The sequence below is a fragment of the Chenopodium album genome, chromosome 23 (assembly GCF_948465745.1).
Source record: "Chenopodium album chromosome 23, dcCheAlbu1.1, whole genome shotgun sequence".
Lineage (NCBI taxonomy): Eukaryota > Viridiplantae > Streptophyta > Magnoliopsida > Caryophyllales > Amaranthaceae > Chenopodium > Chenopodium album.
This window is the reverse complement of record NC_137856.1, coordinates 6,347,653-6,372,616: the sequence shown is the minus strand read 5'-3', so window position 1 is coordinate 6,372,616 and position 24,964 is coordinate 6,347,653. Positions and strand designations below refer to the sequence as shown.

Genomic DNA, 24,964 nt, shown 5'->3' with positions numbered 1-24,964 from the left:
CTCCTAAAACTGTCCCATTGCTATATCTGATGAGAATCCTTGCTGCTGACGACTTGTTGAGTACAGTACCCTCCCATCGTTGTTGCGGGGAATCGAACACGGGTCCTCCCTACCAAGTGTAGTACCAATCACCACTATACCAACAACCAATTGGTTGTCACCTCAAATAGATAATCAAACCTAAATCAACGGACTTAAAAGTTCCAATTTCTTAAAAAAATTGTTCATCCAATAATCCATGTCAAAAACATTATCTAATAACAACTCACATCACAATAATGTAACCTAGTCTAATGTAATAATCAAAACCATAATAAATACACAAGCATAGAATTTTTGTAAGATTTTGCATTAATTATTTTCACAATTTTAATAAATGAACTCAAAAAAACAAAAACAAAAACAAAAACAAAATCTAAAGAAAAAAACGATGAACCAACCACCGTGATTAACCATCATGTGGCGGAGCTAACACCTCTTTAGTCTTTACTATTCTTCCTTCCTCTCTTACCGCCACTTCTCACTCTCTTTTTCTTTCTCTCTCCTCTTTTTAAAACTTCTTCTCGATCCAAAAAAAATCCCCCATTTTCTCTCTCATCACCTCCATTTTCTCTCTCCTCCATTTCAATGGCGGAAAACACCGACGCACCACCTTCTTCGCCGCCATTAACGCCGACCAAAGATCCAATCACACTCCACACTCGTCGGGAGCCCTTCGAGTACGGCCTCCTTCCAATCCCTAAGCTCATCTTCACCGACGCCGCCGCTTCAATCGGATCCCTAAAAGAGAAGCTTCTTCAACAATCCGATTCTCTCCGAGTTAATCCGTCGATTGTTGCTGATGTTCTGCAAATCTCTGAGGAACATTCCAGGCTTGTTATTGATACGATTGCCGCTGTTCTTCCGAATGATTCTGATCCTCTTGTTGTTGCGAAGCCGGATGATGTGCCGGCGATTGGGGTGAATGTGTATGATTTGATCTTGTTTTTGTATATTCAGTCGTATAAGAGGCTGTTGCCTAGGACTCATAAGGATTCTGCTGCTGTTGCTGATGTTTGGCCCTCGACTTCGGCGTTTGATGGTTATTTGTCTGCTCTCTCTCCTCTTCAGGTAAATTTTTAGGTTTTTATGATTTTTATTTGAATTTGTTTGAAATTTATGATTTGTGCTGTGAAATGGAGAGTCTTTGTGGATGTTTCTTGGGTGAGTTTTGATTGAATGTTGATTGGCATTAGCAAGAGAGGTTGTTGTCTTGTTGTAATTTACAGGGTAGCACTTTCGGAATCGAGAATTCAAAACTAGGAACATGGTTATATTGCTTGAATTTTGATTGGAGAGTTTAGAGGTTCAAAATTTGAATGGATTACATAATTATGGGAGATGTGGAGTGAGACTTGGGGGAGAAAGAGATGGTTTGATGAAATGGAATGAGAAAATAATGGCAACTTTGGTATATAGGATGGAATTGTTATTAGTTCGGTTAATTTTGTTTTGCGATTCGATACAGTTCTTTAGGGGAGAAGGTTTTTGGTGGCATTGTAAGAAGAGCAAGGATACGGAATTTATTCTTGCTTTTTTATGAGTGCAAAATGAAAAGTTATGGTTATTTTGCTAGGAGTGTTGTTTAGCACTATTATGCTGGCCTAGGATTAGACTATCATGGTAAGGCCTGTATATTCTAATCTAACATCTAAGGTTTAGCTGTCTTGATATCTATTTGATTGTGGAATAGGCTTGATTTGACTCAAAAGAAAGGTTTTCTGGACTTTATAGTCTACATTAATTATTTTTGATTTGGACAGCTAATTACACACTTACATTTTAACTCACTAGATTTGATTGCTTGTGCAGAGCATTAGGTTATATTTTGTTGGATATTGATAGGATTTGGAAGGCTTTGGTGATTACTTGGCTAGTTGGCTTTAATTATTTATGCAATCTGAAAATAAGTGTGAGGAGGCCTTCAGCTCTTTGTAAATTTTCCCCCTTTGATAGTATCTTATGGGTTCTAATGACACCATACCTGCAGAAGTTTTTGCCTATTGGAGGTGCTTTCTTTGATCACTCGTGGTCTTTATACTTTATATATGTGTAACGAATTTGTTCACTGGTCAGAGAAGGATTTATATATTTATATATTTTTTTTACTCCTCATTCATCAGGTTATTAGCCCTGTATGATATGAGGAGACACCTTGACAGTTAATGCAAGGAGAATTTTTGGTTAGGATACGATCGAGGCTAGGTAGGTCAAATAATATGTCAAGTAATATGGTATTGCTAAGATTGACCCAGGATTCCAAATGTAGGTACTGTCATCATCTTGATAATGCAACTATTATTGGCTTTAAATAAGAGGTATGCTGAGGACAGGGTGTTAGGTTTTTTAATCAAATGTGATTAAATCTTTTGAATATGGTGGATCCTAAACTCCAACATTAGTTTTTGTTAAAATCTGGTGGCTATGATAATGTTCAAAGTAGCTCCCTCCTCTTTGAAAAAAGCTAGAGTCTAGAGAAAGAAACTTCTTTGAGTTAGTTGCACAGGGGAAGGCATTGTCAACATACTAATCCGCGCTAGATAACAATCTTCTCCCCTCGCCCCCTTTCCTTCAAAAATTGCACTAAAGGATGATTAGCTTTGAATTTCATTTACCATTCTAACCACAAGCTTGAGTGAAAGGGAAGAGGAAACATCAGATGGCATGTGTTAGTTTGAAATTTTCTTATTCCATTCTCACAACCCCTCTTTGCCATTATCTCTCTTAATTACCCCAATCACACATTCACACTAAAAGGCCTTGGTCTTTAGCTTAAAGTCAAGCAAACTAATTATAGTTAGCTAAGTTCAGATAAAGGTTGCTAAGGGTTACCCAAGTTCAATTCATAAATAAGCTCATATAAATGAAAACCAGGTGAATCAAAATACACCCTTAAAAGAATAGATCCCACGTCTGTCAAGCAAAGGTCTTAGCTCTAGATACATCTACTTTTATATATAATTGGTGTACTAAGCTATTAGTTTAGAGACATGAGCTTTAGCCTATCAATTTTTTTTTTTTTTTTTTTTTTACTTATTCTTCTTAAATATTGTTCCACACTTGGCTAGGCTTAATTTAACAATAAATTTGTCAAAGATTATATTGAGTTATTTATTTAGTTTAATTTCGTGTGGAGTACTTTTGCTAGATTATTTATTTGAAATTATGACCTTTTTTTATCTTAAAAGTCAAATGTAAAGGTAACCGTACTTGTTTTTGAAAGGGAAAAGTGACTAAAATAGGTGTAGCAAAGGAGAGTGTACTTTATCAATTTTTAGACACATTCATGAAGAAGGGGAGGCAGATATCTCCTCCCTTATACTCATATCCACCTTACCTAGCACCCATGGCTGGTATATATCCAACGTCTACATTCTCCCAAGTGGGTATGGACATAGATTTACACTTGGCTCACAACCTAAGTGGAAATCTACTATTAGCTTCTAACGGCATACCTATTATTCACCTGATTACGAATGGCAATGGTCGGACCTGATGGTACAGAATTAGAGCTGATTAATAATCAAGACTCCAAAACCAAGTCCGACTCGGAATGTGGATCAGAAAGCACCAGCTTTGAAGTCATTCTGCAAAGAAATCTACAACCTACGAGTCCAATCAAGTCTGTTTTTCTTAGTACATTAATTTCATTATACTCATTTTCAATTTAGATTGCAGACCTTTAAAATGTAAATGAAAATGTAAGGTTTGAGAGGAGTAAGATAAGAAGGTAAGAAACAAATGAAGACAAATATTTGTGACTTGGTCTCCTAATCGCCCCTAACCTGGTTATTAACACGTGTAAAAAGTTTAATTAGTCGAAATGATTTGGTATAGGTCCAAATATTTTGGTAGTGCGTAGGTCTAAAGGTAAAAAGGTGAAACGTCAGGTTATTTGAACAAAAGATCCCCAAAACTATGGTGTCATGGCTGAAACATTTGTGAGGTGTAATGCCAAGTGTGTAAATGCGCTCATTTTTAGGCCTAGAGGTGGCACAAAGGGATAAAAAAGAAGGGAGAAATAGTTTAAGTATTGTTGGCAAAAGCTTTTGTGAGGTTTAAAGGTTTGGCTTCACAAACTGATCTCTCTCCACAACCAAAGGCTTTGTGATATGTTTTGCTTACTTCAAGTCCCCAATCAATGGATGAGTGAATACATAAGCACTTGCTCATACTTTTTCTGGTAGGAGGAATAGAAAGAGGACGTAATAATGTGGAAGGCAAATTAATCTTATAATTAACATGGGAATGGAAAGTTTAAAGGATTACGAAATAGGGGCATAAATGGTCAACCAAGAAGAGGGAGATGGATTATGAGAAGTAGTGGAGTCTCCAGAAAAAGGTGGATTCGTTTTTTCCCCCCTAATCCTCATTAAGGCTTCTTTTTCAAAATTTTGAGACACAAATATGTACTTCATACTTATAATGTTAGGTGTTGTTCAGTTGTTCAGTTGGTCCGTTTGTGTCTGTTTATGTTCTTATTTTCTGTTACCTGAAAGGAGATTATTTGTTGTGATGACATTGTAGCATCATTGGCTTCCCCTTTTCATTACTATCCTGTCGATATTGCTATATAATCTTATTCAGGCCCACTCTTGACTATGATATTTAGTTGTACAACCCAATTTCTTCCATTTCTAAATTGTATCTGTTTCAGAAATCCAAATTGTTTCTATGCTACATGGCCTTCACCTATTGCCCTAAGCTCCATAATCCCTATGGCCTCGGTTCATCGCATGTTCCTTATTGTTTGTTTGGGAACCAAATTAATGTGGAAATATGAGGAAAAGTATATATGTGTTTAACTTTTAAAACTCCTGATGTTTACACTTTTACTCATATTTCCTTACTAAACCTTGGTTCCCAAACGCACTGTTAGAATGCTGGTGGACCTGTTAACGGTTGTTATAGAAAATTCATGAATTTGTGTCTTCTGAACCTTTCATAAGTTACTTTTTGTAGGTTAATTTTGAGCTTAATCCTGCATTCTGTTAGTTTCTGTAAAAATACCTAATATTCAGATTTATTTAACACATGGCAATCTTGAACGGAGGTGGAGCTGAATGTTTATCTAGTAATAAGAATCAGCAAATTAGTACTATTATTGTTCTTGCTAACTACTTTGGTTGCTACTTACCCCTTTGTGTTAGTAATAATACCATCAACTATCTGCTTTTGGTATCTGACTGCAAGATGTCTACTCCTTTTTCAGCTTGTACGCAGTAATACTCGTAAATTCATGCCATCACAAGCAGATGAAGAAGCTCATCAATTATCTTACTTGCAAAAACACTTGGCAAATATCCTCACCCTCTTAGCAGAGCCAGTTGAAGGGGAAGGTGACGAATCCCTGGTTAGTTGCAACTATCATCTATCATATAGAGTTGTATATTCCTGGAAGAATTATTTTCTGACTTCTCTTGATTGATTTACTGCTTTATTTATATTATCTGTTGTAGATTTGGAGATGTATGGTAGATGTTTGTGTGTGCATTGAAATGTGATCAATTAGAGCTTTAATTATCTCATTGTTCCTTAACACTAGTGTGAGGAAGTGATGTGGGACAGATACCAAGACCACTTTGTTTCTAGTTGTGATCTTTGTAGTAACAATGCGTGTCAAGGCTTATAACTGAGTCCTTCTTGAACAATTTGTTGTCATTGTGCATTCGTGCTAACTGACAGATAAGATTTTCTGTGGGCAACATGTCATTTGTCATATGCGTCAAATGGAAAAAAGAGAAGCAAAGGGGTAATTTAACTATCCATGCAGTACATTGATTAGTTGAAGTTAGTAACTTTGTTTAGCTGTCCAGAAAAGTTAATTTTGCATTGTTGACTAAAGGAATTTTATGAGATTGTTAATTTTTCTTCCATTTTAGATAAAATGTTATACCATCTATTTAAAAAAAAAAAAAAAGGATTGTTCTTGGTCATAATAATGGTGCTTGTAGTCCTATTGATGCTCTGTGTTTAGCTGACCAGAAAAGTTGATTTGCAATGTTGCTTGCTAAAGGAATTATATGAGGTTGTTAATTATTCTTCTAATTTGGAAGGAAATGGTATCTGTAAAAGTTTGGTCTTTCTTATGAAAAAAAAAATAAAATAAAAAATTGAGGAACCTGCCATTTTTAGGCCCCCTAAATTTCTTTCTTTGTTGTGCCTTTTCATTTTTCTTCTCTCAACTTTTGTTGATTTATCTGAACTGCATTTTATGACAGGTATTGCCAATGGAAAGGTTTGAACACCTTGGCTTTTTGATTCAATTTGGTGTGAAGGGGTCTGAAGTAGTACCATTAAGCCAAGCAGCGCCCTTTTTTGCAAATTCAGACCCTGATATGCCTGCTGCACCTGTACCTGCAGCACAAGTTCATGATTGGCTTCTTCAGAAGATAGCTGATGCCTTGGAACGTATAGCTGAGAGGGCCACTGCAAAAGAAAATGGCTCTGATCAAGACATTGCTATGTCTGATGCCAATTCAAGCTCAGCTAAGGCTTCAACAAGCTCAAGAGGCCTGACTTTTATTGAAGGGATTTCTAAGTCCTCTTATGTGAAACAAGCAGCTGATGTGAAAGGTTCTTCTCTTAAGGTTCTAAATTGCCATGATTCTGTTATCTATATTCTGGCACCCTTGAGATATGCCACCATATATGGCTGCTCTGATGCAACTATAGTTCTTGGAGCTGTTGGTAAGGTAATGATCCATTTGTGGAATAAGTTATATTTCTCATCTTTACTGACCCAGATGATCCCATGAATTTCTTTATTTGTTTAATTTTAGTTGGTGATGCCTAAATGTGAGTTCTGAGTTAGATGTGAAACTGACAGCACAGTTGTTATGACAATGATCATGTCAACAGGCTCTAAGAGTAGAACACTGTGAGCGAGTTCATGTCATCTCTGCAGCAAAACGAATCTGTATTGCCAACTGTCGTGAGTGCATGTTTTACTTGGGAGTCAATCAAAGACCTCTTATTATTGGTGATAATCATAAACTACAGGTATGCCACTCTTATTTGCAACTTCACCATCAGCCTCCTAATGTATATGCTCCATATTTATCTATGTTTAAAAGTTTCCACTGTAACATTTTGCAATACATTGACCCATCACCTTTTTGTGTTTGATTGGTGGTCTTTGACTGATTCCCCCTCCTCTCTCTACACACACACACACAGCCATCATATCTTCTGTTTCTAAGAATGAGTTGATGGCCAGAGTAAAGGAGTAGCTGACCTTTGAAATTAATGAGGCCTTGGTCATTTTTAGCTCTTTATCATGACTGTTTTGTAGCCTTAATAGAATATTTGAAAGCAAGTCAATTTTGTCATGCACTGTAGTAGTGTAGTGTTTGATGAGTTAGGAATATGCTGCCAACAATAACCAGCTACTAGAAGTCACTTCTCCGCAGGACAGAATTAGTTAAATGTGAGAAAGATACTTAAGTATAAAAATCTCGAGGCATAGATGATATTCATTAAAATTGTGTGAGCTTTTGGTGAGCTAGAGGTTAGGTTTTATGATTGTGAGTTGTGTTGTACTACTAGTTGAAATATTCAGTTATACAAATGATGTGTAGCTTAATGACCATGTAATAACGGATGCATGGCTATCAACTAATGGCTGAAACCTCAATACTAAAATCACTCTTATGGATGATAGATGGTTTTCCTTCCTTATATGGTCACTTGCACGGAATTAGGAGTTGAGGTTGGTGCCAGTAAAGTTAACTGAAATGGGCAGACAGCACTGTGGCATGCTTCACTAGAAAACAACTTACGGAATGTTAGGTCTTTTGCTTTATTGCTGTGCACTTGTGATAGTAAATTGATTTTGGTGGACATAGGATTTATTTCGTATTTTTCAAATAGTAAGTACTTTAAATTGTTCTTATTTAAATTTTGGAGCTAATAGTGGTTCTCCATCAATTTGGTGTTTATATGAAACTGAACTGTGACTTGTGCTTCATGTGTATCTTCTTTTTTTATTGTAGAGATGTTCACATTGTTTAATCCATTCTTTGACACAATGGTATCAATTTCACGGATTTAATGTAGGTCGTACCTGAGTAACCTGACTCAACAAAACAAACATAAATTTTCCGTATTTGCAACTTGTGCTCGCTGTTGATTAATCTTGTACTTGGGTGTAATTATCCAAATTCCAAAAATTTGTACTCGTAGAAATTAAGTCAAATTGATTCCCATTTCAGATATGTAACCTAAGGATTGATTGCTGCTTATACAGTCAGATATTTCCTGGATTTCTGTTTTTACCTCCAAACCCTCATTTCTGTAGTCTTGTACTTCTACCTTCGCTTGCTAGGTTGCTAACTCTGGTATCACCTGTTTCTTGTAAATTTTGGGTGTCCTTGCTGGTTTATTCGTCTTCTATTAACCATATGGTTATTGAGTTATTTTGTTTTCCAAATTTTCATTTTTTAAAAATCTGTAAAGTGGCTAAAGTTAATGAAAAAATAAGTTACCAATAATAAAATATTTTGGTAAATGACTTTGACAGAGTAAGCTGAGTTCCACCCCTCAACCTGAGTTATTCTGCCACTTGTTTTTTTTTCAGAGCTGTCATATTAAATGTTTGGGTCAGGTTGAATCATGCTGGGGTCAATAAGCTTGTTGATCATGTTGGATCATCTTGGATTGGGACAGGTTCTGACAGCTTTCGTTGCTAGTGCCTTTGTAGCCTTGCTCTATGCCATAGATCTTTTCTATCTAGTTTTACTAGCCGGCCTTTAACTTCTAGATAAATTTTATATTAAATTCACTCGTGTGGGCTTAAATATCCTGATTCTTGGATTATCATTCAAATATAGTTTGGATTACTGTCTATACATGGAATTTATGGTCCAAACCATACCCATTCTAGTGATGGAGGGGTGTTTAATATCCATATGTGTGCATTTTAATTCTTCCAAATGATTGGTAGGATACAGATCAATGAGAATCTCTAGTGCACCTTCAGATGATAATCCAAGTAAGAAATTTATCCACTCTTCTCAATGTTATTAGCCATAGGAGATTACATGTGAGGTAACTGAACAGAATATTATTTTAACTAATGAGAAGCAAACAGGGATCTGATGCTCAAGCACAACATAAAGAAACACATTCGTCAAATTTTTGTTTGTTGCCTGCATAATTTCAGCATTGATAATAGCAACTGAGAGGGTTGTTCTCTTATAGGTTTGTGCAGCCTTTTTAAACATTGAGTCTGCTGAGAAAAGTAAATAACCCCTCCTTGTCACTGTGATATATTTAAGTATTTAACTGCTCATGTGTGTGGCTAAGCATTTTGCCAGTTTTCTGTGAACAAGTACTGAAGAATGGAGACCTGCAATTGGTAGGGGTATCTGGTAATTTATGCTAATAGAATTATAGAATTTGAAGTGACCTTAAGCCTATTTGTTTCAATAATGAATTTAAGGCCTCTGGTATCAGGCTATCAGTGTGCATCTAATTAGTTAGCTTAATTTGGTTATGACTGTTGACTGCTTGCATCAGAAGATGCTTAGATATGTAAGTTTTATGAGGTTTTTGTCAGAACTTGTAGTACATTGTAATATTCTTTCTTTAAATGGTTTATAATCAGTGTTGGTTTAGTCCTCAACTCCTTACCCAATCCCTACGTGCACTTTTGGCAACCCCCTTTTACGGCCATAGATATTGCCAGTGAAGTTTATTTACTCTTTTTTTTTTCCTGGGGAGCATGCAATCTTTTTTAATTTCTGTTCGTCCTATGCTTTTTTCCTGTGCCGGTGTACTGTGAAGCTTTTCTTGCATACTCCTGTTGACTGCTTGTTTATGAGAGAAACTTTTATCCTTGATGAATTTTCAGGTGGCTCCATACAATACATTTTACCCACAATTGGAGGAACACATGAGTCAAGTTGGTATTGAGCCCACTATCAACCAGTGGAATGAACCTTTGCCATTGGGTGTGGTTGATCCACATGATTCGTTATCACACCCTGCAGGTGTTTCTGATGCTCAAGCTGAGACAGCTGCACTGCTGGATCCAGATCAGTTTACAAACTTTTTGGTAAGCTTAAATTCCTTACAACCTGCTGCTCCTGTTTATGTTGCTTCATCTGATCAGCACTAGTTATTTATTATCAGTCTCTGATTATGCATTTTCGTTACTTCGTATCTTTTCATCTTTTGAATATGTATGCAGAATTCCCTCCTTTTTAAAAGAAATTGTGCTGGAAATGTGCCTGGGGTTATATGCTTAATTAAAGGCAGACTAGACTATGTATCTGTATATTTACATGCTCTAAATTAAATAGGTTATTTTGATGGGTTTTCTTGATAAAGTATCTTGAACCACACATATTACCTGGATCTTAACCAAGAGATAGACTTGTTTTAAGTTGAATCAAATAATCAATGATGACCTTCCAGGGATTTGCCTATATAAGCTGCAGCTAAAGTTGCAAATATAAGAACCTGAACACCAACTGTAGAAAATCCAAGAAACATGTAGTTGCAAATATAAGAGCCTGAACACCAAGCTGCAGATATAGGAATCACTAAAGGTACTATAGATTCAAGAACAACCACCGCTAATTTGTTGACTAATAATTTTCCAAAAAAATTAAAAACTGAGTAGGGTTTTAGTGAAATTGGAGTTGTTGAATGTGTTTACCAAAATAATTGGAGCTGTTGAAATTAAATATGTTGGCTACTGACGTGAGTCACATGAGTAAAGCTAAAGTAACAGTTTTACTTATATTATTCATGGGTGCGGCTAACTCCTGGTAAGGTCTGTAATATTTCCTGAGCCCCTGACCAATTAGAAACAAAAATAATAGAAACATAGTCCCAATAAAAGGGGACCCAAGGTCTATTTTTTCTCCAATTTGAGTTTTGCTCATGTCTGAGGAATTCAAGGACATCAAAAAAGTTGACTGCCTGTCAGAATCATTTGTAGACTGAAAACAGATTTTTTATTTTATTTACTTTGATTATGAAATTGCATGTCATTGTTCAATTTGGTTATGCAGATTCCGAACTGGTTTGGTGGCGAAGTACCTGGAGCCACTAAAGACAACCCATTTTCTTTGCCTGAGGCTTACATGAATTCTCAGCATAAAAATGTATGTTTTGAATTCTCCTAAATAACTTGATGTGATAGTTATTTTTTATATATTGTCTAATTAAATGACTCTTTTCCTTCAGAACACAAACCTGGGGGAGGTCAAGCAAGTTCTGCAGGAAACTCCCCTAGATGAGAGCAAGAAGCGAGAACTGTCATCTGCACTTCATGTGTTGTTTAAAGATTGGTTATACGGTAAAGGCTTAACCTCTAAATGTGTCACTGATGCTTGGATTGTGTGCTTCAACAGCTTTATGAACCAGATTATTGAAACTAATACATTATATACTTAGGGCCGCTAAGTATCGCAATTTTTTTTGGTTTTTTGTTATTGTAAGTCATATGCCATATTTTCAATCAAAATTAGTCAATCGTATTGAAATTATGATAATTTAGAAATTTGACAACATAAAAAGTGAACCACTCTGGTTTTCAGTTTTTGGTTTTTCTTTAAAAAAATAATAAAAGGCTGGAAACAAACCAAAAGTAACGAACAGGCCCTAAGTTTCTTGTAAGTATTTTTCACAACTAGATAAAGGAAATGAAACTTCTTTATGAAGCAGAAGGGTGTTGGATGGTTGGATTAGTTTTGTGCTTTTTTGCTGTTTTTAATGGTTTCCTTGATACATGTTACAGCTTCTGGGAATGTTCGCCAACTATACTGCTTACAAGGAGACTAATGCAGTTTTTAGCCATTGATTGAGATGGTGTTGATGGATGTTTCTCTGTTTTCTAATCTTCGGCTTGAAAGTCCTGCAATTATCAGCACCTTTGAGAGTTGATAGTGTACACAACTCATAACCAGGCTTACATACTAGTCTGAAGTGTTTGCAGCAGTTGTAAGTTAGCTTTTGGGCAGGGTGCATATTTTTGCACTAGCTAATCTCGTCCTCAATTTTTCGTGTAAGGAAATTCCCTGTAATTTTTAGTTTTTGTAGTTTTCACTCTACTTTGTGAAATTTGATACTGCAGATTCTTCAGTTGTCTGATTGCATATCTTATTCAAATGGTGCATTCTTATTGTTTTGATTTGCTTTTCATGTTCTGCTGGTGTGTTAGTGTCTTGATGTTGTATTGTAGCTTTGTTTCTAAGTCCCTAAGTTATACTCCTAGAAATTTTTTAGTATGTATAAAGACAATCGAAACTGACCATGATAGCCGACAGATTTACTACTTTATATGAAACAGAGGACGTATTAGAGTTATATGAACTGGTTGTAAAATCTAAAGACTTAATCAAGTAAAATAACTTGCTTATGGACCACGTCTATTATACTCCGTAGTAAAGCATATTTGTCATATTTTGACTCTTTTCATGAACCAGCCTCTGCCTCACAGTTTTATCATTTTCGGGCTCGGTGGTCCAGTTTAGGGAGCTAACCTTGGACTTGAACCGCAGAGACAGAGCTAAGGGTGAACTGAAAAGAGGTCAACCTGTAAACTGATCTAACCAAGGGGTTCGGGCTAACCCAGCCCACTAGTCACCACCAACGACAAGGCATCCTATGTTAACTTGTTAAGATATGCTAACTCTTAAAAAGTTGGTACGAAAAGTAAGACCAAGGAAGCAACAACAGATAATGGGTGGATGCATGCATGAGATTACCAGAGTGCCAGAGTGGGCAATCTATCCCATGTGCTTACCTCTTCCATTTTTACTTGTCTTTTTCTGTTTCATTCTAAGGAGTATTTCTTAACCCACCGAAAAAATTGTGTGACAGTACTCCCTCTGTTTCAAATTGTTTGATTTATGTAGTCATAAAGTTTCAGGAGTACTACGTATTATTTAATTGAATGTGGGTATGAATAGGAGATAGTGTGATACGAAGTACTTCATATTATTTTACATTCTGTATTTCTGTTAATGAAGTAGGTGTGATAGAGGAGGATAATGAAGTTTTTGTAAAACCGTAATAAAGAATGATGTTATAAAAGAAAATAGTAAAATCTTCTTCAAGGAAGAAGTGTTCAAACTAGATTAAGAAAAAAAAAAATTAACAAAAATTTTAAAAAAACTATTACGGAGTAATAATTTCTGTAATACTTTCTTCAAAAAAAAAAATAATTTCTGTAATACTTAGGAAAAAAAAAAAGAAAAGGAATTATAATCCATGTTAACTACTCCCTCCGTCCCAAAAAGAACGACCCATTTGGGTTGATTACGCGGGTATTAAGGAAGTTAAGTAAAAAGAAGTAAAAGTATATTGGAAAGATAAATTTACATGGGGTTTGTAAAAAATAGAGAGAAAGTAATAAAATAACATGAAAAATCAAATTTTTATATGGAAAAGCTAATTTTGCACAAATATTGTTGTAAATTGGTGGGTGTTTTAATGCAAATGGGTCATTTTTTTTGGGACAAACTTTTGACCAAATGGGTCGTTCTTTTTGGGACGGAGGGAGTACGAAGTAATGTAGTATTAGCAAATGCCCAAATACAGTTCCCATCTAAGTAAGCAAATGCCCTAGTATAATTAAAAACAATAAATAAATAAATAAATAAATAAATAAATAAAGACAATCAGATTTTGGGATGTTGGAGTGATACGCATAGCCTACAGCTAAAACGGTAAACTAGCTGGATCTTATCCATTCAATATGCATATTCCCAAAAATATTTCATTTGTGGTCTGTTGACTATCGACTTACGTGTTCCAAGATTTCACAACCCTTGTAATTGTACAAATCACAATTAGGTAAATATTCTAAGGATGCTTCGTAGTCCATCGTTTCTTTTTTGATACTCACTCCGTTATTTTTGTACTCTATAATACATATGAATATAAGAGCCTGTTCTCTTACATTGAAATTCAGTTCAGTTCACTTCAGCTCAGCTCAGCTCAGCTCAGCTCAGCTCAGTTTAGTTCAGTTCAGTTCCTAATTTCCTTCTCTTATAAAATATTCATTTCAGTTCAGTTCAGCTGAGTTCAGTTCAGTTCAGTTCAGTTCAGTTCAGCTGAGTTCAGTTCAGTTCAGTTCAGCTGAGTTCAGTCAATGAGAACAGGCCCTAATTGTACTCGTATACCAGGATTTTTCGTAACCGGGAGAAAAGCTCTAACCATTTGAGCTATTACTCACTCTCTAATACAAATTTTGTTATAGACAATTAAATATATTAATGATCAAAGTTACGTATTGACAAATGTGTCCATTAGGAATAGAGAGTATATATTCCCAACTATTACAAAATCATAATGTATGCCCATTATAGCTTGTAACACCGTCAATCATATGACTAGCTTTGTAACTTCCTTGTAACCCCCATATGCCATTACCTCCTTTGTAACCCTCACTTAGATGGAACCTTAATTGTCCATGAAGGTTACTTGTGCTCATCATGTATATATACCATGGTCTATTGGAATGAGAATATACAACACAATTACCATCTACATCTCTCTCCCTTTTCCCTTGTTTTATAACACCAGCCACATTTTATTTTTTTTAGTGAACACGAGGGGCAATCCCCAACCCCATTTCTAACCTGACGGTAGAATAGTGTAATTCTCCTTATCGGAGGCATTCTCATTAATTCAATATATATAGGATTTACAACCTAGTATGAGAGACCTAATTACACAAGATATATCTTTACAGAATATTAACAAGATAATATTAACATATTATCTAATACACCCCCGCAGTCGAAGCGGGATAAGGTCGAACGCTGAGACTGTCTCTGAAATCTAAAAATAATTGGCGCGGTAAACCTTTTGTGAATATATCTGCGTACTGATATGATGACGGAACATGTAAGACCTTGATCTCACCCATGGAAACCTTGTCGCGTACAAAATGTATGTCCATCTCAATGTGTTTGGTACGCTGATGCTGTACCGGATTAGAAGACAAGTAAACCGCAGAAATATTATCACAATAGACCAATGATGCCCGTCGAATAGGCAATGTAGCTCTAGGAGAAGATTCCAGAGCCGACATAATTCAGAAACAACATTAGCGACGCCTCTATATTCTGCTTCGGCACTTGATTTGGACAATGTAGCCTGTCGTTTTGCAAACCAAGAGACTAGATTATCACCCAAATAAACACAATACCCAGAAGTAGAACGGCGAGTGTCCGGGCACCCGCCCCAATCGGCATCTGTGTAAGAAATAAGTCTTGTCGGGGCAGAACGATACAAATGTAGTCCATGATCAAAAGTGCCTTTGACATATCTAATAATACGCTTAAGAGCGTTAAAATGAGGTTCCCTAGGAGCATGCATGAATTAACAGATCTGCTGAACACAAGCCCATTAGTCCTATTCCCATAATAAACAGAACCTATGTTTAGTTGTCAAATGTTCTTATTTATGATGCCTTAATTAATTGTTAAGTTTCTAATTAATGAAAAAAAAAACATTTAATGTGTACTATACTCAATTATTATTGGTCAAAGTAATTTAAAAGAGGAGAACACAATGAATGATGAGTATTTCCTTATTTTTTCTTAAATATTTCATATAACAACTACTCGTTGAACGATACGGAATGAGTAGAGTTGAAATATTATACGGATTATAAAAAAAACATGACATTTAAAAGAAACCAAAATTAAAATAAAAAATTAATTACATTGATTAATAGACGGAATAATTTTCTAAAAAGAATAATATCTTATAATGTAGAATAATTTTTGGATAAGGTGTTTCACTTTTCAACATTGTTAAAGTGAATAAGATTTTAGGGATTGAGATTTGTTTTTGAAACTGGGTGGATGGGATAAATTTTTAAGATTATGTTAAGAAAAGATTATGATGAAGGTTGTTTGTGTCAAAGAAAAAAAAAAGATTAGGTTGAATGTAATATCAACATTACGAATTTTAGTTGGATATCTTTATGAGAATTTAACAAAAAAATAATATATTATCAGTGATATAAGAAATTAATTTTTTATCGAAAAAAAATAAAAGAAATTAATTTTCATTAAGCCGAGCAGTTATTACACTACTCTATCATATCATTTTGATCTTCAATGTATCTTTAGTTTTGCTTATTGTGAATATGTTTTCTATTTTTTTAAAAAAAAAAATTCTTTTTCATCCCTACAAAAAGACTTAAATCTTCTTAATATAGATCTGGTCTTCTTAATATAGATCTGGTCGCAAAAAATGGATTAAATAAAATTTTTTTAATCTTACTAATCATACTTTATTTTTCACATACATATTTCTTTAATTTCCTTGCAAAATTAAATGATAAAGATCTACCAATAACAATAGATCAAGATTTGACGAGAATATTGATTAATAAGATTTTTTTAAACCTAGTTAAACTTAGACACAATATTTAGTTAATATTTTTTTCGTTTCTAAAAATCTTTTATTTATAGTTCATAGGAATTCATGGTTTTTTAATATATAATATTGTAATTTTTATTTTTCTAGTTTTCTTATCCTCCACCTCATCATTTATTCCTTACAAATCATCTTTGTGTAGGATTGTGATGCATTTATTATTGTCGCAACTAACGACCTTTAGCATTTTCTTATGAATAATGCAAAAGCCAAATTGTTGCGATTATTACAAAATGAAGATAATCATAATATATAAAAAAATGGATAAAATACAAAGAGGGTTAATATTTGTAGGAAAACTTGTGTATGAATATCGTTTCTTATTAGTATTGGTTGAAGTCTCAGGCTCAATATATATAATTAAAGATAAAGGTTGAAAGAAACAGGTAGATAATTCTAAAACTTCGTTCACTTTTATGTGGAAATAATATTCTAGATAGTTAGGAGCCATGCTAATTGTAGTTTCTTCTTCAATATCATATTCAAGAATACTTTAGAATCCTCAAGGAGCTTGCATGTATATAATTCCTAGAGAAGTCGTGAGCAAACATGACCTTGCTTGATTTATCCAGAAACTTTTAAAATATGTACAAACACTCCACCCAACACATTTACATTTTTTTTATTTTTTCACTCTAAAATATGTATGTATCATAAGTTAAGCATAGGTTAATCACTAGGTTAGTGCCCGTGCAATGCACGAATTTGACCAAAGATTTTGCATATATTATTGATATATTTTTAAAATCAATATGTAACTTACTACATACAATAATAATGTTTGATACTTCAAGCCTTGATTCAATGGTGCAAAGAAAGCGGATAAGAAAAACAAATAAAATAGGGATAAGATAGGATGAGATAAGAAGAGATGAGATAATAGAGGAAATAGATTTTAGCTTGGTTGTCAAAGCGGTTTTTTCAAAAAAAGAAAATAGTAAAATCCGTTTTATTTTTCCCAACAAAATATAAAGGCAAAATTGACTAGAACATCACAAACTATTGTATGGGTGCGCTCAATATCATGAACTTTAAGTGGAGCAATAACACAAACTTTGGAGGCTAGTTGCAAAAAATGACATATACAATTTTTGGTACCGGAGTTTCCACCGGATTTCGACCACTTTTTTATAGTAAAATTAACCCCCTTTCACATGGCTACTATAATCTTTGTAACTGGGATTTGTACTCGGCCAAAATTAATTACACCAAACCTAAAATTTTATACATAATTCAATTAAAATTAATCATACAAAACCCTAATATATCTTTTTTCGTGTTTGTATCCTACAATTAATATTTTAAATCAAACAAATAAAGAAATCTTACTAAGTAAAGGAAACAATGGTTGAGAGTTTTGTCTTCAACCCTGGACTTAGTCTTCAATGATTATAGTCTTCATCATCACCATAGAACAAATAACCAAGTTTATTTCTTCAAATTAAAAGGTATCAATTTTATAGTAGTATAGTAGTCACGTGAGAAAGGGAAGAGGTTAAATTTATAATTTGATTATTATTATTAAAAAAATTAAGTGGGGCCGGAATCCGGTGAAATCTCCGGCACTAGAAATAGTTTAAGTCATTTATCGCACCTAAACACTAAAGTTTGTGCTATTTATTCTCCACTTAAAGTTCGTGCAATTAAACGCACCCAATTAAGCAATAGTTTGTGATGTTTTAATTTAGCCAATTTTACCATATATAAATTACTCCCGCCGTCCCATTTGCTTGTCACTTTTGTCATTTTGGGTGTCCTTAAATGTTTTTGTCACATTTCACATTTTTAGATTAGATTAAATAATACACATTAAATTACAATTTTAACCTCATAATTTTTGTCCTTATTATGAGGGCTACCCACATATTTTTTGCCCTTCTTAATTGTTTTGGAATTTGTAACTATGACTTTCTCTCTCTATCAAATATTTTTAGCTTAGTCATTAATGAGGAATTTTAAAGGGAGGAAAGTTAGCCATTTGTAAATGCATAACATTGATTAAAATATTTTTAAAACACATGAAGAGAGAGAAAAGAGGAGAGAGATAGGAAGAGAGATGTCTGTAAGTGGACCCCACCTATTTTTTGGTCGGATTGTATCACGTGATGGGGGACCACATGTTGATTGTTCCACTGAAAGTTTATATGGTACCATTGAATCCTCAGTGGTACTATTTATGCATAAATTTTGTACAACTAAATGCATATATAATACCATTATGTGCATATATAGTGTCACTGTATACTTAGTGGTACCATTTAATAATCCAATGATACCAGAATATGCATTCGTTTGTATATATGTATAATTACATGAATGCCCCTTGTTATGCATTTGTAAATGCCTAAATTTCCTCCATTTCTAGTTCCTCGTCATCAATATGTGTAGTGTAATTCTATTGGATGATGAACTTATTCCTTGTAATGTTATTGGTCAAAAATAAATCACATGGATTACTAATATGGTCCTTAATTTTCATTGGTCGTTTGATAAATCACATGGATTACTTTCTTTTTCTTCTTTTTTTTTTATTTTTAAAAAAATATGATTAAGTTTTAGTTCTCATGTACTTCCTTAATTTCTCCTTAATTTCCGTGATTTTCTATCAAAAGTGACAATCAAATGGGCACGGAGGGAGTATATCTTATTAAATAAAAAAGCATGATTACCCATAAAAAAATGACCATATAGGAAATCGTATTATACAAATATTCTTTTAAATTATTTTGGCAAGAAAAGATACGAATTATAACATATTTAGTATAAAAATTTAGTTGCTTGTAATATATATAGAAGAAATACGAGACCAATAACAAATAGGAAAAATGGAAAAGAAAATTCCAACCTTTGCACTTTTTCCTCCTAAAAATCCAACCTTCATTTTATTCCATAAAAATCCAACCTTTATACCCATCCTTTTCTAACAGATCCATTTTACCTAAACAGGTTAAAAAGTTTTTTTTTTTAATTCTCTCAATTTCTTATCTCACTCCTTCTCTTTCTCTCTCCTATCTCCTCAAAAACAGAAACAACAACCCAACTACCCACCAATACGCCACCAACACCACTAGAACACTGTACCACCAGTGAACTGCCAAATAGGGGCCGGTTGAAAGTTCGGTTTTCGGTTTGGTTTTTTGCTTAAACCGAAACCGAACCACTTTAATTCAGTTTCGGGATTTTAGAAACCACACCGCACCACTTTACTTTAGAAACCAAACCAAATCAAACCATATTTATTTCGGTTTCATAATTAAAAATCGAACCAAACCGATTTTTTGGGCCTCATTTATTTGGGGCAATAATCTGCAATAATCTGCAAAAAGAAATAAATAAATAAATAAATAAATAGATAAAATAAAATAAAATAAAATAAAAATATATAGTTATATTCCAAGTATAATGAGTTAATGACAGCAAGTTGCACAAACTAAAATTGAGCAGTTAAACTATAGTTTAATTCCAAGAAAATGCAAGCCTAACTTGTTTATCAGAATCGACTAGCTCAAAAATAATTGCAAGTGAAAATCGCAATTCACAAGTGAAAATAATTGCAGTAGCAGAGCAATGATTTAAGCAAATTAAAATCGCAAATTGCAAAGATTAAAACTTAATTGCATACCTTAATAAGAGTAGAAGGAGACAGGAGAGAGAGAAAGTTGCCAGTGGACTGGAGTACTGGACGGTGGTCGGAGAGGAGACAAGAGACTAGGAGAGGACTGAGTAGGAAGAGTGGAGAGAGAGACTAAGAGAATGAGGGTCTGAGACTCTGAGAGTGAGAGAGGCTGAGAGTAATTAGGGTTTTCTTTTTTTGCAATATATACCTAGGGTACTTTAGTGTTGCGCCAGGGGTTTTTTAGGGTTGGGCCTCTGATTCGGTTTGGTTCGGTTTTTCATTTTCATTAACCGAAACCGAATTTTATTTTTTTTTACACCGAAACCGAACCACCTCCCAAAAAAACCGAACCACATTTCTTGTTCAGTTCGGTGTTCGGTTCCATTCGGTTTTACACCGAGTTTCTTTCACCCCTACTTCCAGAACACCACCAAAGTCAACCATTTCTCACCACCCCCACACCCATACCGTAACCACTCTCACCAACACCATGAGACGAAATACCACCATAACCACCCCAAACAACTCGCACCAACACCATACCCGTAACCAAGTCACCACTACCAAAATCCGAAACCCGAACCCACCCAATTTGCAGCACAAACAACTTAGGATTATGGTGGTTGTTTAGTGATTGCGGGTGGCGAATTGGTGATTACGGCTGGCAAAATGGTGATGAGGTGGAGATGGGTCGGTGCTGTAGCTAAAGGTTTAGGGTGGTGGTGATGGTGGTTGTATGGTATAGTGGGTTGTGTGTGTGAATGTTTAGGATAAGCAAGGAACTGTAGCGGTTTGGAGTTGATGGCTGGGCAGTTTGGAGTCAGTGGTTGCGGTTTGCGGGGCTGCTGAAATGGAGGGTAGAAATAGAGTTGGGCGATGGTGCAAGTTGGGTTGTGGCCGAAAAAGCAGGGTGGCTGGAAAGGGAGGGTAAGGGGAGGATGGTCAGAAAGGGAGGTGGTAGGAATGGTGGGCGATTTAATGGAGGGTAGTAAGGAATGGTGGCCGGATTTAATGGAGGTGGTGAGGATGGTGGCTGGAAAATCTGATATTTTTTTGTTTTTTAATTTTGTTTAATTATTTTTGTTTTTTAATAATTTAAAAAAAAATAATTGACCTATATATTAATAGCTGACACCTAGCATCTAACTTAAAAATATCGGTCATCAACAGGTAATGGACCTTTATGAAGGGGGGTATAAAGGTTGGATTTTTGAGGAATAAAATGAAGGTTGGATTTTAGGAGGAAAAAGTGCAAAAGTTGGAATTTTCTTTTCCATTTTTCCTAACAAATATATACATGTTCTCTAAAAAAATTGGCAAGAAAAGAGGAGGAGTCTTGTCCAAAAAAAAAAAAAAGAAGGATGGTTATGGCGGGAAAACTAGTATTATTGGTTGGAAATTAAGAATGCTTTAGAGGGAAAACTATTTATTTTTTGATGGAAATTTCGTCGGAAATGAAGTATTTTCAACGGATTTAAATTCTGTTGGATTTTCGACGGAACATGTAAATTCGTCCGTCGAAAATTTCTTCTTTTTCGATGGATTTTCAAGTTCGTCGAAACGTAACTGTCGAAAATGGAGCTTTTTCTTGTAGTGCTTGACTAACTCTATTGTCATAATAAGCCAAAATCATCTACTACCTCCGATCCAATTTACTCGCAACAAAGGGGTATTATTTGTGAGACATAAAATATTTGTTTGTTGCGAGTAAATTGGACCGGATGTATAATATTTTATCATCAATAGATAGGAATGCTTTATGAGTTTCAAACGCTTTTATTGTACGTACTTGTTAGTTTTTTAGGCAAGAGCACATCAACAATAGATAGGATTGCTTACACTATTGTCAATATATAGGCAAGAGGGCACTGCATGACTCAAAGTCGAAACAAAAACTTGGTGTGGATTTGGTCCATGTATGAGTTCGGTCTACAATTATCACATTTAAAATATTACTCAATACAACTTTAATTTAAAAAAATTAAGAAGCTAGGGAGTAAGAATTTTTGGGATATTATTCAAAAAAAATTTAAACAAGACTTTGAAGACTTTATTAACAATTCATGTGAATCTTGTGTGGACATACACGTTTTAGGTGTCTTATAGTAACCTTATGATACATTAAAATCATTTAATTCATCTTTCAAAATATCAATTTTCTTGTGAACACGCTGCAAACCAGCTACACCTACAAATATACAAAAACCGCCATAAAGTTCTCATGGTAAAAAGAAAAAATTAAAATAATAGTATTAACTTAAGTAAGCAATTTTTAGCATACTCCATTTGGTACATGAATTTCTCCTTAGAGTTTATTCATTTGGTTGGTCAAAATTGACTATCTTTAGTAATTATGTATAAGAAAAATTTATTCCTATGTGAAATCTTGTTATATCGGTTTTAATATGAAATCTAAATATAAACTTTTTAAAAAAATAAAAATTCTTGCAACATTGAAAAAAAATACATACATAATCAATATGAAATTTTGTGTAGAACTACCATAAAGATAGACTATTTTGTGAGCAACTACCTGTTTTTTTTTATTTGTTTAGAACTCCCTGTAAGTTTGCGAACATTTGTCTAGCACTACCCAATAACATTTTCCGTCCAAATTAAACGTTAGTGGGCCCACTTCTTCGTTTTCCCACCCAATTAACTCCCCTCCCCAACTACCTCTCTTCTCCCTCATTTATTTTCCCTCCATTTCCAATCTCTTCTTTAACATTTCACATTTCACTATATACTTCTATCCTAAGCGAATTTCCACCATAATTTTCATCTACTTTTTGGAAAATTGACAGCCCGAACATTTTCTTTAATGTCTCTATCTTTCCTACTCATCTTGTTGTTGTTTATGGTAATTCCAAGTCAATAGTGAAAGTTTGTTTCAAAAAAAAAAAAAAGTCAACAGTGAAAGTACAACAACGGATAAGGGGGAAAGCGAAGTAAATATACAATTTACTGCAATTGAATGAAATCCCAAAGCCAAAATAAGGAAAACCCAAATTCAATTCCACCTTAAACCCTAGAAATGAAAATTTCCAATCTAAACTAAAGCCTTAAATCCTAAATTGAATCCTTATCTATGTTAATTGCTATAAATTAAAAGATTTAAAACCTTAAAACGAATCCAAGAGACCATGAATTAAAAAATAGGTTAAAACATTATCTGAATTATTTAGTAATTTTGTTAATTACATTGATTTGTGGCTTATTTAATTGATTAAGGGGTTTTAATCACTATTTGCCACCAAATCAGATAAATGTCACCAAATTAATTGTGATGAATTACTTAATTTTTTTTCTCTTTGATTTTTAGAGGGAAAAATAAATATAGAGGACATAGAAAGTTAGGGAGGGGATTTAACTGGGTGAGAAAACGAACACGCGGGCCCCAAGAACGCCAAAATTAGACGTATAACATTAATGGGTAGTGCTAGACAAACGTTTGCAAACTTACGGGTAGTTTAAACCAATTAAAAAAATGTGTAGTTATTCAAAAAACAACCTATCTTTAGGGTAGTTCTACGCAAAGTTTCCTAATCAATACATGAAGTATACATTAAAGACCGCTTATAAAACTTTAAAAAGAGTATCAAATTAGAAAATTACAATATTGATTCGAAAGCGAAGGGAGAAGTACTAATTTTGACATGCAAAGGTATCAAGGGGGAAGTAGCAAATTTGATGTGCCAAAGACCAAGGTATCAACATGAAATATTCCACGTTTCCAAAAATTCCAAATTTCCCTAATATAACTCCTTTACTATCAACACGAAATATTCCATGTTTCTAGAAGTTAAAAAATTAATACTCCCTCTATCCCCTTTTGATAGTCTCTTATGGACAAATTTTAGTCCCATAATGTTCACCCCATTTGATTTTTCCAACAACTATTAATATTAAAGTTGTACCAAAATTTCTTCCAATTTGCAACAATACTTGTGCAAATTTAAATAACCTATGTAAATTTTGTTTTCCCATGTACTTTTATTACTTTCTCTATCTACCTTTTTGCATACCCAATGTCAATTTACTTTTTCAATGTAATTTTACTATTCTTAATTATGTTTATTCATTCCCGTGAAAAATGCCCATAAGGGACTATAAAAAGGGGACGGAGGTAGTAATAAAATAGTAATAATATAATAAGGTGTCAATTCGAATTTCCCAAAAAAAAAAAAAAAGAAGGTATCAATTCGAATGTGCGGGTCGAGTTTGGTAAGATCGGGTCGGGTCTAATTTTAAACTTAAGGACTTGTTCTCTTCAACTTGTTTCATGTACTTATTACTTATCTAATAACCTATACTAAAAGCAAAGCCTTCCATGACACTTGTCGTGATCTTGTGAAATTTTTTTTCGCCTTTTTCGCCTTTTTTTTTTCTTTTGCAAAATCTTTAATAAACTATTTATACCTTATATTATGATATTTCTTTCCAATTTTACAATCATATTTCATATATAGCCAAATGAAATATTTCTTAATATCTTTTATATACTTTATACTATTTTGTAATATAATTGTCAAAATTATTTAACAACCGTGCATTGCACGGGATTTTAACCTAGTTCTTTAATAAATTCAGATCAAATCAGAACTTTTAATTATCATTTACTTATTGCTAAATATTGTTAATTGCGTATTAAAAAAAAATAAAAATTATATATTTGAAAAGTTCATAATGAGATGAATCTAACAAGATCCATTTTGATAAAAAAAACAAGATCCATTTTGATCATGTTTTTCTTTATAGATTAGTATTAAAACGCGGTCAAAGTTTAGTCAAATTATTGAATCAGATTAAGGGTCTGTTCACATTTACTTAATTTCAGTTCAGTTTAATTCAGTTCTGCTCCAATCAGTTCAGTTCAGTTCAGCTCCAATCAGTTCAATT

The 24,964-nt window shown here is 34.0% G+C and overlaps 1 protein-coding gene across 2 annotated transcripts; it reads left to right on the top strand.

Annotated features, from left to right (window-relative positions):
- Positions 1-389: 389 nt before the first annotated feature.
- LOC145606645 (uncharacterized) lies at positions 390-12,192 on the top strand. 2 transcript variants are annotated; one of them, XM_081662451.1, is made up of 9 exons: positions 390-1,110; positions 5,252-5,392; positions 6,261-6,734; positions 6,901-7,041; positions 9,893-10,096; positions 11,061-11,153; positions 11,236-11,347; positions 11,789-11,845; positions 11,920-12,192. In XM_081662451.1, the coding sequence occupies exons 1-8, from the start codon at positions 628-630 to the stop codon at positions 11,830-11,832; spliced, it is 1,692 nt and encodes a 563-aa protein (XP_081518577.1). In that variant the 5' UTR covers positions 390-627; the 3' UTR covers positions 11,833-11,845; positions 11,920-12,192. The 2 variants fall into 2 exon arrangements, with proteins under 2 accessions (XP_081518577.1, XP_081518576.1); XM_081662450.1 differs by having other exon boundaries at positions 391-1,110; positions 11,789-12,192.
- The last annotated feature ends 12,772 nt before the right edge of the window (positions 12,193-24,964 follow it).